Source organism: Crocodylus porosus, unplaced genomic scaffold (genome assembly GCF_001723895.1).
Source record: "Crocodylus porosus isolate Cpor-Errol unplaced genomic scaffold, CroPor_comp1, whole genome shotgun sequence".
In the NCBI taxonomy this organism is placed as follows: Eukaryota; Metazoa; Chordata; order Crocodylia; family Crocodylidae; genus Crocodylus; species Crocodylus porosus.
Genome location: NW_017728906.1, coordinates 41,896,963 through 41,916,218, shown reverse-complemented (window position 1 = coordinate 41,916,218; position 19,256 = coordinate 41,896,963). Strand labels below are relative to the sequence as shown.

The 19,256-nt window shown below is 41.6% G+C and overlaps 2 protein-coding genes across 4 annotated transcripts in view; one reads left to right on the top strand and one right to left on the bottom strand.

Annotated features, from left to right (window-relative positions):
• TMPRSS2 (transmembrane protease, serine 2) overlaps window positions 1-2,169 on the top strand; it is a 25,290-nt gene extending 23,121 nt beyond the window's left edge. The window contains exons 14-15 of the mRNA XM_019528972.1: window positions 241-393; window positions 637-2,169. Of these exons, the coding sequence (XP_019384517.1) occupies window positions 241-393; window positions 637-648 (165 nt within the window). The 3' untranslated portion in view covers window positions 649-2,169. The remainder of the gene's footprint in view (window positions 1-240; window positions 394-636) is intronic.
• A 1,714-nt stretch (window positions 2,170-3,883) lies between these two features.
• LOC109305835 (interferon-induced GTP-binding protein Mx1-like) overlaps window positions 3,884-19,256 on the bottom strand; it is a 40,273-nt gene continuing 24,900 nt past the window's right edge. For all 3 annotated transcript variants that reach the window (XM_019528968.1, XM_019528967.1, XM_019528969.1), the window contains exons 8-15: window positions 17,643-17,841; window positions 14,217-14,295; window positions 13,066-13,188; window positions 11,616-11,757; window positions 8,323-8,481; window positions 7,883-7,959; window positions 6,077-6,340; window positions 3,884-4,267 (exon numbers count right to left, since the gene is read on the bottom strand). In XM_019528968.1, coding sequence (XP_019384513.1) covers window positions 4,034-4,267; window positions 6,077-6,340; window positions 7,883-7,959; window positions 8,323-8,481; window positions 11,616-11,757; window positions 13,066-13,188; window positions 14,217-14,295; window positions 17,643-17,841 — 1,277 coding nt within the window. In that variant the 3' untranslated portion in view covers window positions 3,884-4,033. The remainder of the gene's footprint in view (window positions 4,268-6,076; window positions 6,341-7,882; window positions 7,960-8,322; window positions 8,482-11,615; window positions 11,758-13,065; window positions 13,189-14,216; window positions 14,296-17,642; window positions 17,842-19,256) is intronic.

The following is a 19,256-nucleotide window of genomic DNA, read 5'->3' as shown; positions in this document are numbered from 1 at the left end:
TCTATGCGTGGGGTGAGGGCGGACTGCCACTGCATGCTTTTCCTTAGGCACCAAATATCATTGCTATGGCACCAAACATTGCAGTCAGGCTTCTGAGTCCCCATCGTGTTGCAAATTCTTCAAGAGGAAGGGCCAGGGTTGTTTTTTTGTTTTATTCACTCATTCCCCTTTGGTGCCAGTGTCCACTTCTTTTTACACTTGTTCATTAATAGTACAGTTGTGGCTTGTTTTTATGTCCAGGGTGACAGTGGAGGCCCTTTAGTAACAGCAAAGAACTCTGTGTGGTGGCTAGTTGGTGACACAAGTTGGGGAACTGGCTGTGCCACTCACAATAGACCTGGAGTTTATGGAAATATGACCGTGTTTACGACTTGGATTTACAGAAACATGCAGGTAAAGTGCTCTGCGTGGATATAATGCCCTTTATTGGGCTTAATAATTTAAAGTATCAAAAGAAATGCTGCATTTTTTAAAGTTCTTTAGTTCTAACTGGCTTTATGATTTTCAAATAAGAGAGATGCTGTTTAATTGAAGTTATAGTGGATTTTTTCTCCTCTTTTTTTTTTTGTTGTTGTTGAAGAGTAAATACACATGATACTAACCACATTCCCCCCCCCCCCATTTTCTTTTAAACAGGGAAACAGATGATGGTATCTTCTGTTCTTGCTGAACCGTGCTTTCAGGAACAATCCTAAGTGACGTTTGGCTACCTTGGATGTTTAACTACTGTATTTACTTTTTGCGAGTGATTTTATTTTATTTTTTGCCCTTCCCCTGCACTCTTCTTCTAGTCCTTACTTTTTTACTTTGAAAGTAATGCAAAAGTTTGCACCCTCAGTTCTGTGCTGGTTACAGTGACTGACTGGTTTAGTCTGTGAAGTAAAAATCTCGCAACAAGCAACTTTTGCCTTTGACATGGGATCTGACAAAATGTTGCTCTGGCAGTTGCTCCCTGAAACGTTCCTCGTTTTCTGGCATCTGGGCTAGAAAATCATTCATTTTTATAATCACAAATGTAATCACCTTGTAACTTCACTTTTATTTTTAAAAAAGTTGGAATTTAAAGCAAGTGTCAAGCCACCTGGCTTATAAGATGTTTAATATAAATATGATGTGAATGTGAATCTTTGGGCTGCTGGCTGGCTAGAGATTTGAAATGATGAATGCCCCTTGTAGGGTATAAGGGAAACTACTTAACACGCTAGAGAGCAGAGGCACAGAAAAATATGTCTTAGTACTGTGTTCAGGTAGCTGGAAATCCTCAGGACTTTGATGGGTGATGCACTCAGCTGGGCTGATCTTGCTTTGGATCAACCTTGCTCAGTAATGTGTCCCTGTCCTTCACTCCTGCCCAATTTTGTGTTATTCCTGTTGTGGTTTTTGCTTGACATACAAGAGAAACATTTAAAGTAGCCTTTAAAAGCCAGGCTGCCTACATAAGCTGCTGGGAACAGTTCTTCTGACTTGTAGCAGGACACAGTGTACTGAGTAGCATATTCAGGTTTATGTACTGGAAGCCACTAACAGATTGAGCCTTGAGAACTCTGTCCTTTTGAGAGAGGCAAAGAACAAAGCTTTGCTTTGAGGCAGTGGATCACAACGATAACTAATGTAGATGTGGAAATCAGAGATATGAGAAAATGCTGTTCCCAAGTTTACATGTGACTACCTCACTGTTAAAATAATCTGGCTTTTATTTTCTTATACAGACTTGTAAAGAACTTTCTGTATATTTTAGCAGGAGACCAATAACCTAATGGTATTTTAAAAGTGTGTATGTATGTATGTGTGTGTGTGTATAATGACAGGAGTAGGAAATGCTGTAGCTATAAATGTGACATGGCTGCAGTCATCAGAAGTACTGAAATTCAGTATGCTTTTTCAATCTGCTCTCCACTTCTAGTGGACAAAAATAAGCCTGCTTGCTCCTGTTGAACTGTACCTTGTAATTGCAAACATTTTAGAGAAGTCTGTTGAATCACAGTGCCATCTGATGAGGCAATCTTTTTAAAATTCTATAACTTATCGGAAGGAAAAGCCATAATTAATTATTTTCTCTAGAAATGAAATGAAGTGGAATGACTTTTTTTTACAATGACAAGTAATCTTGGTACAAATTGGTTTTGCACATAAGTAATATAACTAATAAATGATTATTTACAAATTTTATGTTGTAGACCTTTTACTTCCATCTTTTGTAATGCTTGTTTATTCTTCCTGGATCTATTTAGGCATTTATCTGATAAAGCACAGGATGGGGGTGAAGAGGGTCATGTGGAACTTTTGTTGTTTTGACTTAAATTTTCTGTGGTCCTTAAACTCAGTTGTGGCCTGACTTCTGGTAGGGGGTACATACTTTCTTTCACTGGTTTGCTTTGTCCCACCCTACACACATTTGATATGAATTAATTTTGGACCTCCTTATTCTCACCTTGTTACAAGAGATCCATTCTGTTCTATTCATGGTTGGTTTGAGGAAGTGTTCACCTTATTTCATTCAAAAATATTGTTATAGTTTTTAACTAAAACATTCCCAGGAGTCCAGAAGTGGTTGTCAAGCTTTTATTTATTTTTTAAACAAGACAGAATTATGGTAACTCGGTGTGTAAAGACAAACACTTTTTAAATTTAAATAAAAGTTTAAATTTCCAGTAGCAAATGGGTAGGGAAGCATCTATGTCATCTTCCCCGAGCCAACATTAAACTTGAGGAAGAGGTAGGACAGTTCAGTGAATACCTGTTTCTTTTTAAAATGGGTACTACTCACACCAGTGAGAATTATGCCATATAGGCTTTTCTATCTCCACTCAGCACAGCCCACTGGCCCCTCATCAGATGTTTTCAGCATTGTCACTGCCACTTTATATGTAGGTTCAAAGCCAGAGACTTGAAATCTCTGCATCCTAATATCCTTCATTTAAAAACACCAGTGCTGTAATTATACTTCTTGAAACTGATAGTATATGAATCATTCCCTACACTTAACAACTGTTTTCCCTGGGCCAGATGACAATCTCTCACACACCCACAGTCACTCTGCCTAATATCTAACAAAGCTTGTTATCCAGGAATATTGTCCTTGTTTGATATTTTAACATATAAGCAAAGCAAAACAAAACAAAAAAAACCCTATCCCCATTCAAAATATAATTGAACAAATTCCAGAAAAGCATCAAATAAATGTAACCTGCTTCCATGATTGAGGGACAGGATGGGATTTGAAAGGTTTTTGCTCACCTCCCAGTGTAAGGCTGTCAAGATATATTAGATTGCCTTTATTCACTGATTTAGCCAAGTGGGACCCCCTGCTTAACTTGATGGCAGGTAGTTGGATGTAATGCTGTTTTTTTGAAAGCTATATCCTGCTCACCTCCAAAGTGTCAGGGAATATTTTAGGCATCAAAAGAAACTCCTATTAATTTCAGGGGAAATAAAGTGGCACACAGCTGCTGCTACTTGCTTGTAGCAGGCATTTAATCAGTTCTCTGGTCTGTATATAGATAGGACCTGGTTGATAACAGTAGTTAACACTTTCCCACCCCCATTCCCAACCTCTTAGCTCTATCTTCCAAGCTGATACAGTTGACATTATTGCCATCCTGAATGAGATGAATGTTGAGGCAGTAATGTGGTCCCACAACAGTGACGTTACTGGTGTGTGTAAGAGTTTGATCTACAGAAATTAAACTACAGGTATCTTATCTATTCAAATGTTGAGTGTTTTACATATGAAAGCCCCTGCCCTCACTGGTTTTCTAGTAATACTTGGAAACAAATTTAATCAGAAATGCAAGGTTAAGTAACTTATATTCCAAAATTTATGCTCATCTGCTTATGACCCATTTTATGTAAGTATTACTTTAAGTTAATTATGCAGATTAAGTCTCAGCTAAACAATTGTTTCTTTCAGCTATTGATCTGTTTTGAAAAAAGGCCACTGTAGACAGATATGCAATTCCACAAGGATAAACTGCTGCAGATTCTTTCAATAAAAATTAATGGAGTTGAGACCCCTGCATAAGCAATGGAATAGCTACAGAACACAGAATCTTACTAGGTGTTGACGAGCTTTTGTAAGACGATGAATCCGTTCAGTCAAAAAATTCCTTTGGTCAGCTACCTCTTTTCGCTCCTCAAGAAAGAAACCTAATTGTGCTTTCTCTTGTAAGAGTTGCATCATTGCATTCTGTAGGTTATCACCGTAGTCCTGAAGGATGAAGGACTGCATGATCAGAGGAATTTGGCTGGAAAGACGATTACCTGCTCCCTGAAAGAAGATGGTTGAGAGATTTATAGTTTGCAAAGAGGAGAGGGGAGGGAATCTATAGTTGGTAGGAAGCATCAAAACACACTCTACCAATTGTACGTCAAGTGACTTTCCTTTGTGAATTAGTCTGGAAGAGACAGAGAAACCCCAGATCTAACTTTTAATTTCAATGAGACTTGCTGGTAGATCTTACATGGTTATGGATATTAGGCACCTCAAAGTTTTGCTGGCAGCTGAGTAGGTGTTTTGAGAATCTAAATTTTAGGCTTTAGGTACCTTATGTGACCAGTAGGTGCTTAAGTCCTTTTGCACTGTTTAGTCCTGGCATGAGGAGCGCTACATGGTTTTGACAGTGGTTTTGTGTGGGCAAAAGGAAGTGCATCAATTCTTAGCTCCCCTGAAGTGACTGACAGAATCCTGACAACACAATAGTGGGCAGACGAGAATAGGATGGGGTTCAACGTAGGCAAATGCAGGGTGCTGCCCCTTGGGAGAAGGGATCCACAGCATACATACAGGCTGGGGAGTTCTCCTCTTGAAAGCACAGAGGCAGAAAGGGATCTGGAAGTCATTGTGGACTCCAAGATGAACATGAGCCACCAATGCCAGATGACAGTCAGCAAGGCCAGCCATACCTTGGCATGCATCCAAAGGTGCAACTCAAGCCGGTTAAGAGAGGTGATACTCCCCCTCTATGCCACTTTGGTTAGATCGCAGCTGGAGTACTGCATCCAGTTCTGGGTGCTGCACTTTAAAAGGGATGTGGCCAGCCTGGAGAGGGGTCAGAGGAGGGCCACCTGCTTGGTTAGAGGGCAGTAGGGCAGGCCCTCTCTATGAGGAGAGACTGTTCAGCTTCAGCAAGTGGAGGCTGAAGGGGAGACCTGGTGGCTGCTTACAAACTCATCAAGGGAGATCAACAGCAAATAGGTAGAGCCCTTTTCTCCCCAGCACCACCTGATGAGGAACAATGGTAATAAGCTGATGGAGAGCAGGTCTAGGTTAGAGATCAGAAGGCAATTTTTTACAGTTAGGGTGGCCAAAATCTGGAACCAACTTCCCCAGGAAGTGGTCCTTACCCCTACCTGGGCCAAATTCAAGAGGAGGTTGGATGATCACCTGTTTGGGGTCTTGTGAACCCAGCATTCATTCCTGCCTGTGGCAGGGGGTCAGGCTAGATGATCTGTTCAGGTCCCTCCTGATCCTAGCTACTATGAAACTATAAAACTATGAATACTAGCTGTGTGAGCAACAGAAGGCTTCTGCCAGGAACTGCTACAAAATTCTTTCTGCTGGTTGCTAAAGTCCTTGAATAGCTAAAAAGGTGCTTTCCAGCATGTACTACACACCATGGAGGTGAGGTGCTCTTGACAGCTGTACTGAGATGTCTGCTGTCTGTCAGCAGAAGGCTTATAATCTAGAGGAGCCCTTAGATGCCCAAGTCCCATTTTCAAAGAAGACAGGCACTTTGGTGGTCAAGTGTCATTAAAAGTTAAAGGGTCTTTGTCTGAATGACTTAACTGTTCAGTCACCTGGGGTTCAAGCTTCTGTGGCAGTCAAAGATGTCTCTTACTGTTGAAAGCACAGCTTGGGTGCTTTGATAAAGTTACTCTTAATACGCACAGTTTTGAGCCCTCTAGCAGGCACGTAACAGCTCTTCACCTATTGGCTGCTCAGTTGGTATTAAGTGCAGTTTAATTGCTGCTAAAATAACCACTCATACCATTGATTATAATGAGTCTGTATTAATAAGGCAGGCAACGGGACTTGGAATGCCATAGAAACTAGTCTTCTAGCAATGCATACACTTACAGTGAAATACGCCTCCAGGTGATAAGCCATTTCCTTGACAGAATATTGGTTATGAAGTGGAGTTGTTCCAAAATTGAACTTGCTGGATTTGGGTGTCATAGTTTTTTTGTCTGTTGCCTGCTCAGCTGTTTCTTCTCTGATAGATTTTAAGTCTTCACTGTAAATGTTGTCTTGGCAGTAAACCATCTGCTCCATTTTAAACTGGGTTCGTATCATTGTTTCAGCAGCTTCTGCTTGTTTCTCTCTAATGTCTTCAATTCTGTCCTGTGAAGAAAGATTAGAAGAAGAAAGCTCTCAGAATTCACTAAGAGACAACTTTAGAGCCAGCCCTGTGTGAACGCTAACATTCAACATGATATCTGAGTCTTTGTCAATCATAGCATTTAACCATTTTATATTGGACACCCAGGCTACATCCAGATGAGCGTGGCTGTGTGGTACGTGGGGGAAACAAACGTCCATGCTCATCTGGATGCAGCTACAAGGGTTAGAATTTGGCTCCTTCACAGTGACTAAGAGATCAGCGTCCTGTTGTCAGATCAAATGTGTAGACAGGAAGAGGCAAGTGTCTGGTGTTTGAATTTCCAGAGGGCTAGGCACTCCAGGAGGGTAGGGTGTGCAAAGAACAGGGGCCACTGAAGGCAACATGCAGCGAGTTGCCTTGCAACAGCAGTTCTCAACATTTTAGACTCAAGGTACCCCTTGAAAAATGTTGTAGTTTTCACTTGTTTATTTTCTACTATAGAAAAATAATAGAGTAAATCTTCTGTCAAAGACCACAAGAGGACAGAATAGTTTTAACACTATGGCTTCTTATTTGGAGGCTCTGGGTTTATCTTTTGAATCCTATTTGCACACCTAACAGCGCTAACATTATATTAGATCTCAAGGCACGTCCAGTGGGTTGGGGTACAATGATACCCTCATTTCAAACTATTGTCTTGCAATATGTAATGACTTCTAATGCTGTTTACAGCCTGCACACTGGGAGCATTTTAACCATGTTACTTCTCCATAGATGAATATGCCTGTACAGAATTTTCTTCCCCTCTGTGCTGTCTCCAAAATCTGTTCTTCTCTCCAGTGCCAGCCAGCGTTTATCCAAGCTCTGATCATTTAGTGACTTAGCCATAACAATTTCTCTTGTTCTGGCCTTCCTGGTACCTCACCTCAGCCTTCTAACTTACCCAAAACTCATTTTTTCTATTGAGATGCAATGTAATACAATCATCCTAAAACCTTTTTCACAATCCAAATCCAATTCTGATTTGTTCTCGCTTTCAAGGCTTTCTACAACTAACCTTTGTTTCATCTTCTCTCCCCTTATTGGTTACTGTCCTTCCCATCATCTCTCTAAACATTTCAACTCAACCAACGCCACTCATGTATCTGTGGCCTAAATGGCACTTCAGTAAGATTTGGAGATCCTCCGCACTTCTGAAAACTAAGCTCCAAGAGTCTATCTTTTATATTTCTCTCTGGGCCTAACTGAGAGATGGTGTGAAAGCACTGGTGCCATACACATTTAATAAATACAGTGCAGCCTGTTCAAGTAGGAACTAGTGTTTAACAGCAAATGATGAAATGTAAGAGTAATGAATGTGTGCAAATTTTCTGTAACATGTAAGCATTGCCAGCTATTTTTAGTTTGTAACTTCACTGTTTAAGTGTCTTCACAAAAATAATGTCTGTAGTTGTACAAGAAAGAAAAGCAAGTATGTGTGAAGTAAATACAGCCCTATATACTATTTATTATGCCACTCTGTATTGTTTTTGCCTTTTAACAAGTAACAAATTGTGTCTCACCTTGGCAGCTCTGTTAAGATTGTAAAAATCATCGAAGTGAGCTTTGGCAAGAACTGTAAAATGCTGTCGGACGATTTCTGAGAAGAAAAAGGAGAAATGTGAACGTGATTTGTGGCTGTTGACAGTACAAGGTTCATGAAAACTAGTCAGTCATTCTCCATATTTATCCAAAAGGATGCTGCCATGCAGCTATGCGCGTGTAATATGCTTTTAATTTAATCATTCCATTCTCATGATGGTTATTAGTTTCTACCTTTTTAAGAAATCATTTCAGTTTTGGAGGTAGCTTTGTTAAAGTGTGATGGTCATGCACAGATACGAGGTCTTAGCAAAGGGAAATTGGTTTGTTGCATATTAATTTTTCATTCCCTAAAGTATCCAGTGTACAATTCTTGCTACATCAGTCAGAACATAGGACAAATTTAGTAAAAGAAGCTCACCAACCACTGTCTTCAATATCTCAATAGCTGGTTCTTCTAGTTCCTTGATTTGCTGTTTGACAATGTCCTCAAATGTCCTGTAATTGATAAAGCCAGGGAGCTCTCTTCCACGGTACTGACTTTCAAATCTCCATACTTCATGATGTATAACTTTTTGAACTAAAACATTAAAAGCAATTCTATTGTACACCAAATCAACTAATTTTATAAAGAAAACTACGAATTTAGAAAAGAAACTTAGTTATTTGTTCTGAAGATGCCCTTGATTAGAGAAACCTATTACACAATTGGTCATTCATGCACTTTCATTCCTGTGATCCTGAGCCCAAACTATGCTATTTCTACTTATACGCATGAGAAAAGGACACAGTGGAAACAGGAACAATTAGAATACTCATCTGCTACATCTCAACAGCCTTTCAAAAGTGCCCCATTAGCTGATGCTACAGGTAAAAATGAAAGCTTTTTGTGATTAGTTTCCTTGGTAAATTCTACTAGCACCATTTGTAAAACCTTTTAACCATTTGTAAAACTTACCTAACTAATAGGTATGAGAGACTATACTTGGTGTGACTTATAGATTCATAGGGTATGTCTATATGTTGCCCTACAGTGACAATATTACTGTGCTATGCTTTAGCAGGTACAGTAACCGCCCATACTGTGCTGTATGTGCAGGGCATGGTTATTTTTAGCCACTACTTTACTGTTGCAGCATGCTAAAATGAGGGAGTGCCGTATCCTGGGGTAGCTTGCAAAGTAAGCGGCTATTCTAGTAGCTTGACCATGCAAGCTTACTGTAACAGCCAATTAAGTAAGTAATAGCCCATTCATTTTTTAGGAAAAGACTAGACCAGCATGGGAATTTTCACCCCAATTCTTTCATGGGTAATTCTCCACCAGATGAGCAGAAGTTAGCCCACTTAAGGATTTGCATTATCTGACTTCGATCGTTTGCCAATTACACCAAGTGTGCCATTTGTCCAGCTCCAGTGTTTGTTCCCTCCCCTCCCCCATCACTTTGCACTTAGAAATGTACTTTGTACCAACATGCTTTAAAGAAGTCTAACCCTGACTGATTATGAGTAGCTTGAGAAATTATAACACGGAAGCAGGAGATAATGTCATCTTATGAGACATTATTATATTTGTTTGCTATTTCTATTATTTACATCCAGCTCTTTCAGGCTGCAGTGCAGCTATAACTATTAGATGAACTCACACTGCAGTGACTTAAATTTTATAAACAGTGGCTGCATCTACATGAGACGCTTACTGCACAGTAGCTTATTAGTGCCACTCAGCAGCATCCTGTGGCACAAACCCTTATGCCACAAGGCTACTGCACAGTCAGCACCACCAGGAAGCTGTATTAGGACGCTACTGCGCAGTCATTTAGTACTTAGTTATGCAAGTACTAAATGGCTGCACAGTAACAACTGTGCAGTCAGCGTCTTGTGTAGATGCAGCCACTGATATCCGTCTCAGACAAGGTGCTTTTTATTCATAAGTCTCCAACCACAAAATCAGAGACTTGTAAGTGTAGTTGTTACAAACAATTACACGTCACATGTGTATGGACCTCCACGGACTGGGAATGGGAACAGGGATAAATAACACTGCAAAGAAACTACAGTTTTTTACTTCTAGCTTTTCATTTCCTTCAGTTTTGTGTGTGGGTGTGCAGTATTTCTTCCTGTTCCATATTTCCAATTATCTTACTCCCCCCACTGCATTCAAAGTAGTTGGTTCTGGGTATCTGATGGAAAAAAGTCAACAGAATATGCCCACTTGTAACTTTACTTTTTCTCCTTCCTTTGGGAATGCATCTCTGTCATCATTCTGTAACAGTTAATTAGAATTACTTTCAGCAATGTTTATATAGGTATGAAGTGAGAACTTAAAGAACTTATGCGAAAAGCATCCCCCACGCCTGCCCCTCCAGTTGGATATTCTGAAAGGTAGAGAAATGGTTGAGGTCCTTATTAAAAGTCAGTTTCCATGAATCTTTTTTTTTTTTTTTTTCTCATGTTAGATTTGATTTCAGTTTGCAGTTAGACTGAGTTCTCTGCAAGAATGGATATTCATTTAGTGATTTTTATAACTCATAAATTGGTATTCCCAAATTTGAAACCATGTGTGGCAGGATGCCTTTAGGGGGCCCGTGACCTCCCCTAGCACCCCTACCTACTGTGCCAAATCGGGTCTTGAATGCACCCTCTACCTCGCCCGCCACGTCTTGCTGGTAAATATTATTTAAGGGAGGTTGCCTCGCTGTACCACGGCTCTGTCCAATTGCCCACCTGCGCTCTCACGGGCGCCCCCTCGCCCCCACCTGGGGCCTGTGCCTCGCGCTCCCCACGCTCAGGGCTCAGGCGGCCTCAGCCTTACCTGGCCCCAGACCCCATCCTCAGGTCCTATGCCCACTGGGCTTCTCTCAATTGGGGCTCAGGCGGCCTCAGCCTTACCTGGCCCCCAGACCCCTTTCCCAGGACTTACGCCCCACTGGGCTCCTCCCGAATCTGCCCACACTGGGGCCGGGGTCAGGACACCCCAAAACGCAGCGCCCTCTCCAGCGCTAGGAACCCCCACTCCACTGCTGGGGAGCTCACCTGAGCCTTCCTCCACCCCTACAGCCTTGCCCGGTCCTCCGGTCTTATACCACAACCAAAACAGAAAACGCAAAGCCCCTCGGCTACAACATAAATCCTAAGCCAACCCGGCTATCCTTCATCCATATCCCTGCCAGGGTTCTCCCCACCCCGTATCATCATGCCAACACTGCTCAGGCCATCCGACTTCCTTACTATGCCCGTCCTGCTTGCTCCAGCAGAGCTCCCACTTCTTAGGCTGCCAGAGGGGAACTGGCTCTGGCCTCGGCCTTGCTGTTTATAAAGGCCCCGCCCCCTTCTGGTCAGCTGACCCAAGCAGTTGTCTTAGCAACCTCCACCTGTGCCGCCCTGGTGAGTGGCAGCTGAGCCCATATTCCTGTTGCCAGTAGCAGACACCCTAGTGCCCTGCTACACCATGGGAAAACCTTCTTTCGCATAACTATTCAGACAAGGAGTATGGTCTCTGATGTTGTATATTTTCAGTGGGTTTCCACCAGCTCCACTGCAATCTTTGTGACAGTTTGCACTAGCTGGAAGTCTGCCCCCAGGCAAATTATACTTCACAGCATAGTAAACACATTACTTAACTTCAGTAAATGTTAATCTTTATTAACATGTCAGTCCAAATAAGTGCAACTGACCATTTCAGTGCCTCTTCATTGGCCATTCTTCTTTACTTACCCTTCACTGAACTCTCATCAAGTGCTTTCCCCCATTTTTGAAACTCCTTGCGGACTTTTGTAAACAGTCTGCTTTCATTTCCAGACACCTTTTCTTCTCCATGCGCTGAATTCACAATGTCTTGATTAAACAGTTTGATTTTCTATAATGAAAGAGAACCTTGAAAAATGATTACACTTTCACAACAGGTCCAATTTATGTATTACTTTTGAAGCTAATTTAATTTGAAGCATGGTTCATCTCTGAAAAGTTCAGAATTATTTTCTTTTTGTGGCTTTTGACTCTTGCTATTTCTGCAAAGCCAGAACAGGGAAGAAAGAATGAATTTGATTCTATTCTTTTTATGGGCCAGAGTAACTTACTAAATTCTACTCAACTAAATACATCCAAAGCCAATGAACAGAGGTGTAGCTGGCATTTAAGATTATTAAATACAAAGGTGCAGTAGTTCAGCTTTAAGAGGATAGCTGGAGTAGGGACTGGCTGATACCTCATCTCTGGCATAGTCTTTGGAGCACCATGATGGGTGAGATGTGAGCTCAAATCCAGGTGACAGCAGACTAGAACCTGGGTCTTGTACTTCCAAGCCAAGTGCCCTCCATTTTACCTAACTACAATTTTGGAATTTATGCTCAAATAAATGTGTCTAGAACCGTGTAGCTGCCCAGCCAGAGCACAGCCTTCTGAGCATGCTCAACAGCAACATCTTTGCTTGAACATCCCCCCCGTACTGTAGACTCACAAACAATACATGTCAAAAACAGCTCTTACCCAGCTCAGTAAATGCCATTTGGGGATATAAAATGAAATGGGATTCTGCCCCCAGTGTCCCGATTTTTATGGAAGTGGGCAGAGGATGCATTTTAAAAGGTATTTAGGCACCTATCTTTGAATCATTAAAAAAGTCATTTCCTTTGACTCCAGTGGAAATTAAAGGTCTAAATGAATTAAAAATTATATAGTCCTGAGGGCCTAGCAATCTTGAAAGTCAGCCTACTTTATTGCTTTACTGTGAAACTTATGTAACCCAAAAACTTTGGTTCCCTCAGGAACTCACTATTAGTCATTCATCACAGGAAGGCACACAATACAGACCAGAAAGAACTAGACAGAAGACACTGGTTCAAGATGGACACCATGAGCAAAATGCACACATACTTAATTCATAAAAATGAGCATAAGACTATAACTAATACCATCCTGGGTCAGACCACAAGCCCATATCCAGGCAAGTATCTTTATCGCTCAGTGGCAGAGAGTAAATCCTTGTGCACGTCCTACATTCTGGGATGCATTTAATCTTACAAGCGTTGTAAGCAGCGAAAATCTGCCAAAACTTTAAGATCAGAAATTATTTTTTTTCCTTTAAAGTTCATGATTTTGACAAGATAAAATTTCTTAATTCAATTCTCTTTGTTCTGTCCTAGAACCAAGTGGTGTTTATACTCACATCTATGAGGAAAAACAGTTTCTCGCCATCTGTTCTGGGTGTGCCTTTGCCATATTTGCGTAACTCTTGAGATGATTTTTGGAGTTCTTCACTTATTTGATCCTCTAATCTGGGGATATTTTTCTTGAGGGAGGAAGAACAAACAAAACCCGCATGAACAGATTGGACAAGTCCAATTTTTTAAAGAAATAAAACAATTTTGGGTATCACAGAGGGTTGTTCTTTAAATTCAAGAATGCTCTGTCCCCCCATCTTTTTTTTTTAAGTACAGAAAGAGCTGAGCTCAAAAAGGGGAAGGTTTAAATATACTTTTCAGTGATTCTTCCCTCAATCTTAAATTAAAAATATATATATATATATCCTGCAAGGTCCCTACAATCTGTTTTGGAGAACCAGTGCACCTTAGCAACCAGTTCCTTATTTTTGACACAAATTTTAGAAGTGTCATGTTCTTTTTTTACTTTATGTAACAAGGCTCTCATAAGTCAGCAATGATAATGATATTTGGTTCTTCTATAGCACTTTTCATCCATGCATCTCAAATGCTCTTTACAAAGGCATTCAAATCCCTTATTTCAAAGATTGTACAAAACTAGAGTTGGCAGGGACCTCATGGGAAAGTTGAATCTCAGGGATATGCACGCCACTACTTTGGTGTAGACATGGCCTGCACCAGCCAGCTCTTCCTGAGCATGCAGTCACATGCTGCATTTGCAAGTCTACCAGTGAAGACACTGTCCCTACAGCTGTTCTCACAACCTGAGACTGATGTGCTTGAGAATGGCCACTGGAGATGATGACAGAGCAGCTAGACAGCCATAGTGTAGCCCAGGGCTGTCTAACAAGCAGCCTGTGAGGGGTTAACGTACAGGCCCTAGGCTGTCACCCAGCCATTGTTAACTCCAGGTGCTGCTGCAGCTGACTTCTATAGGCTCCCCTTCTCTCCTCTGACTTTTTTGCTTCCTGTTCTCACCCCAGGGACAGAGAGGCACAACCAATGGTACTGGGAGAGCTTGCAGCACAGTGCAGCATGGAATCTGCAGCTGGGAAGCTGAGGTAGGGATACTGGTCTCCAAAACTGCAGGATCAAGTCCTGTTTTCAGGTTCTTTACATCAGTAACAGCTCAGGCAAAACTTCTCTGTTAGCTTACATAAATGTGAAACACAAGTTCTGCTGTAAGTTTTTCTGCCAAAAGAGGAATCGTGGCCTTTCTTTCATCCAAAAGGACACTGAAAGAGAATTAAAAAAAAATGAAAATAGCAAGCTTTCATTTGCGGAGAAAGGAACAATGTGTTTGTTTTTTGGGATTTTTTGCTATTCTTTTTTGTATTTCCCTCAAACACAAGACAGGTAACAGCAGTCTCTCTTGATCAAGCTGGGGAATACTACAAAAATGCAGCAGTAGCCTTATGATTTTCTTACAAAACTGCTTTCGCACAAAATTATTTTTGGAACTCTGAGCTCTCTGCTAAACAAGGAAGCAACATAAAAGAACGTTAGCATCCATGCATCCCTGCCTGAAATATGCACAGGGACACACTGAAACATCAGGCATTTATACACGTGCGCCAGGAGTGTGTGGGGGAGGGCGGCAGCAGCTTTAATTAGAGTAGGTCCGAGAGCCTCTCTAATGAAAGTGCCTGGACCATAGCATGTATCAGCATCCCTACGCTGAAAAAGCTTGGCAGGGGTGCTTTAACTAAAGCTCATTCGACAAGCTTTAGTTAAAGATCCTCTGCCACCATTTTTCAGCACGGAGGCACTGATGCACATGACGCTGGAGTCTGCTGGAGTGTGGTAATTACCACCTTCAGCAGGCTCAATTAATCGAGTATGCTACGACATACTGTAATGACAGCACATGAGAGTGGCCTTGCTGCACGCGTGTAGGCGCCTATTGGGATTCCCAACCAAAACATTTTGCACAGCTCACGCATTTCATCCTCACTCTCAACAATTCTACCTTCAATAACTGAAGCATCCTCAAACTATGGTGGTGAGAAATTCACCACCAAATCGTTATTATACCTACAATACAAAGATGACATCATCACCTGGACTGAATACATGAAATCACTTATTGATGTTATACAACTTCAACAATTAACATCCTGCCCTTCAAATTCTCTCTAGAATATTTTTACACTAACATCAGTGCAATGACACTAAGATACCACTATCCACATCCAGAATGGCACCCTAACAAACAACAATATACAAAACCCTCCAACCTTATGAACTGTCACACTTCCACAAGGTCAGTAATCATCCCAAACACACCAAGAAACCTGTCATTTATTGCCAGGCCCTCAGATATTACTCCACTTACTCTGAAAATACTCTCAACATGCACCTCACCAACTAAGAGCATCATTCACCCAACAAAAACAATCCATGAGCGAAACAAAACACATCTTTCAACAACCCACCTCAGTACCATGCACAAAACTAGTATGAGAGAACCCCCCTCCCCCTCACTGATTGTCATGCCTGGCTGTCAGATACCATTCCACATTGAAACCTATAAAGAACAGAACTAAGAAGTTATAAACTATTGAAGAAAGCGATACCTTAAGGGAAATATTCTCAACTTCTCCCCCTGACTTTCAAACCAACCCCTAACTTCACCAAATTCCCCATCAGAAGCAAGCTCCCTGCTTATCAGCAACCAGAGCAAGACCCTACCTAAACAATGAATGCATGCCCTGCCAACACACTCCATCATCACCAGCCAGAATACCGCCACCCCCAACAAATCATTCTACCCATGCATATCATAAAATATGAAATACCTCATCCAATGCCCCAAGGAAACTATGAGGCTGTAATTAAATTACCATTACACAGAAAAGCAATACGAATTTATCCAGTTATCAGTGAGAGAACACTTTTCACAGAAAAGTGAAATCAGCAGAGATTTCTGATCTCAGCCTATCCTCAAGGAAAAACAACACACTACTTGGGAATAAAATCCATGGCTCTACTAAACACTCAAAACCATAGATTTAACATCAGACAATGATTTTGTGCAGAGCTGTCCAAGCAGTGGTCTGCAAGGCATATGCAGCATGTGAGGTTAAATTGCAGCCTGCATGGCTTGGTGTGGTTGCTGGAGCCATTAGGTTAGCAGGGCTCTGGAAACCCGGGGGCAAATACTGTCCTGCTTGTCCTCCCAAATTTGGAGTCCTTGAGTGACTCAGATTGGTAGTAAAGGAAAAAGAGGGGAAGGAGAGCCCTTTTGAATGGCCTGATTCATTTCTGTACTTGGGTTTATCTATTATAATTGTCCTTACTTGGCCTGTAACTACTGCTGACGACTCATTGTTGCTCCACAGATTTACTGCCTGCTTCCTTTATTAAGAAACCATTTAAATATTTAAATAATGAGGTTAAGCAAAAGTCATGATTTTATCTGTTATTTAGTTTAAGCTGTCTCTGCTTCTTTCCTACCTGTGAGAAAGGGTATTTTATGCCTAACAGCTTGTCAAGTCTTTCCTCATTTTCACAATTGGTCCAATAAATGATATTACCAAACAAATTGGGTGCTCAAGAAAGATATATAATTTGTTATTATATAATAATAATGTATCCATTGCTGTGTGCAGTAAGACTAGTGAACCTACTTCCAGCTTCAAATATTCTCTTTGGTTAAGTACAGAGTCAAAAAGCCTGAGGTTGAATAAATTCAATCTTTGCAGGTTAGTCTAAGCTGTGTAGATTGAACCAATAAGCAAGTGAACAGACATTCACTTTTGGTTCCGGGAATGCAGCCCATGCCTGCAGTGGCACAGGCCAGAAGCCAGGGAGGTGGTGGTGGGTACTAGAGCATTCCTCCTGGCTGGGCTGGAGCAGACAGCTTGGGCCAAGGCTAGCCCACCCACCCTACAAGGGGGTTTGCAGGAGAGGTGCAAGGCATCCTGGGATGCAGGGGGACTGAGTTAACTTGAATTTGGAGTGGATCTGGGACAGAAGTTCAATAAACTGATTCAGTTAAGTCTGATACTACATCAATCCAGGCTTATCTTAAACCACTTTCAAAATGGCCAGAATCGGTTTATGTGCACTGAACTTCTGTTGTGTTACAGATTTGAACCAGTTTCCAAGCACTTACACTGGTTTATGTGTAATTTCTGTCCCTAGCCTTGATGTATCAATTGCCATAGAGTCATCTTATATGGAGCACACTGTTCTCTGGGCATCAGTCATACTTTGCCTACAAGTTTTGTCATACTTTTCAGTGAATAGGCACAAGTTTTTCATTCAGCACAAGACTTTAAAGCATCTAACCTAACCTCATTAGAACTACTTGGGTGCTTCAAGTTCAGCACTTTCCTTTCTTGGTTAGGGCTTGAATCAAACTTTCATCTCAGAAGGAGTTCTATTTACAAGCAATTATTTGATGTTTAAAGTCTTCTTTGCACATTCAGAAATACTACATGGAAAACAAAAAAGTAAGTATACTCTTTAGTACAGGTGTAATCTAAGCCCACTGAAGTCAGCAGAAGTCTTTCCAGTAATGTAATGAGCTTTGCTTGAAAGCTACCCAAAATGTAATGAGCCTTTGCTTGAAAGCTACCTAAAATATTCGTGATCCTGAAAGAATTTTCTCTCTTTTTGGATTGCACAGTCTAGGCTCAAGTTGTTCTGAATGTCTTGCTGTCCGCGGCATTTAACCACCATATAACCCTTTTTCAGATGGATGACAAGGTTCCGTACTATATCGACAATAGCCTCCTCAGTCCCTTTGTCTACCAAATCAGGCTTTGTCAAGATCCCTGTGAAGTAATACAATGAGAAGATTGTATGAGTACATAAATTAAAGAGGAGGAATATCTATTGGAATATTTAATTCTCCAATGCAGGAAAATTCCTTAGCACAAAATTCTAAATTAACTTCTCCATTCTTTTTATGTGTCTGTTTTCATTTTCTAAAATGTTTCCTAGTAATGACTCTTTATACTCTAAAAAGAAATCTACAATGTGAAAAGCAATCAACACCTCTGATTCCTCCCAGACTTGCACACCTTATGGATATTTTAGTAACAGTGAGGCTTTCCCACTATTAACTTTTGAACTTTTCAGTTTTCTAGAAGTTTGCAGGCATATTGTTAAAGCATCTACATGGGCTTTTAGCATGTTGCAATAAACTACAGTGCCATTCATGCTGGAGTCAGCTGCTCCTGGGCACAGTATCTTCATGTGTGCTCAGAATCACAGCAATTTGAGCTGGGGCAGGCCCAGGAACACATGGCTAGGGACAGACATTACACATAAGTCAGTTTAAGTGATCAGAAACTGGTTTAAACCTGTAACAGAACAGATGTTCAGTGCACATAAAAAACAATTTAAAAATGGCTGAAACCAGTCTGAGATAAACCTGGTAGTATCAGACTTAACTGATTTGGCTCAAACCAGTTTATGCAATGCCTGTCCCAGACCCCTTGCTGGTTTAAGATAAATCAAACACCTCCCCCCCAGCATCCTGGCATGGGTGGGGCTCTCTGCTTCACAGCAGGGCTGCACCCTCCCCTCTGCTCCCTGGGCAGAGCTCTTTTGGCAGAGACTTGCAGACACAGCAGGGTCTGCTGCCTTCCCTGCGTCCCCCTCCCCCCACCACTTAGCTGCTTAAGCAGGGATCCCCTCTCCCACAGCATGGCCCATAGCCAGCGTATGTTACGCTAGCTAGTGCTGTACAAGATTCCAACAAAGACTGTAGATAGAGCAGGGTTTGCTGGCTTCCCCTGCCCAGACCCCTCACTGCTCAAACAGGAATTCCCCCCCTCCCATCTCCCACAGCACAGACCCCAGCCCTATGGATCCTAGGCATGTGGTGTGCTAGCTAATGCCGAGTGGTGTCTGTGTGCATGTCTTTCCAATTTCATTGGGATAGGTAGTCAGACAGAAAAGGGCTTTTGGAGCTAATCAACAGATCACCCTTGTAAGCTGTTTAAGAAGAGTTTGAAGTAATGTGGAGAGAGCCTATTGTTTTGCTAAGCAGGTGATAAAGACTCTTCAGCTTCTGGCAACCTTGCTCCCCTGTCAGTTTGCTGCAGACAGTCTGACAAGCAGGGAGGGAGATTGAAAAGCTCCATATCATCAATAGATCCATGCACTGCACACACCCCTTTGCCTCAGAGCGCTAGCAAGGGCCTGGGGGCTGACAATTCTCCCACCCCTTGAGCAGCCAGTG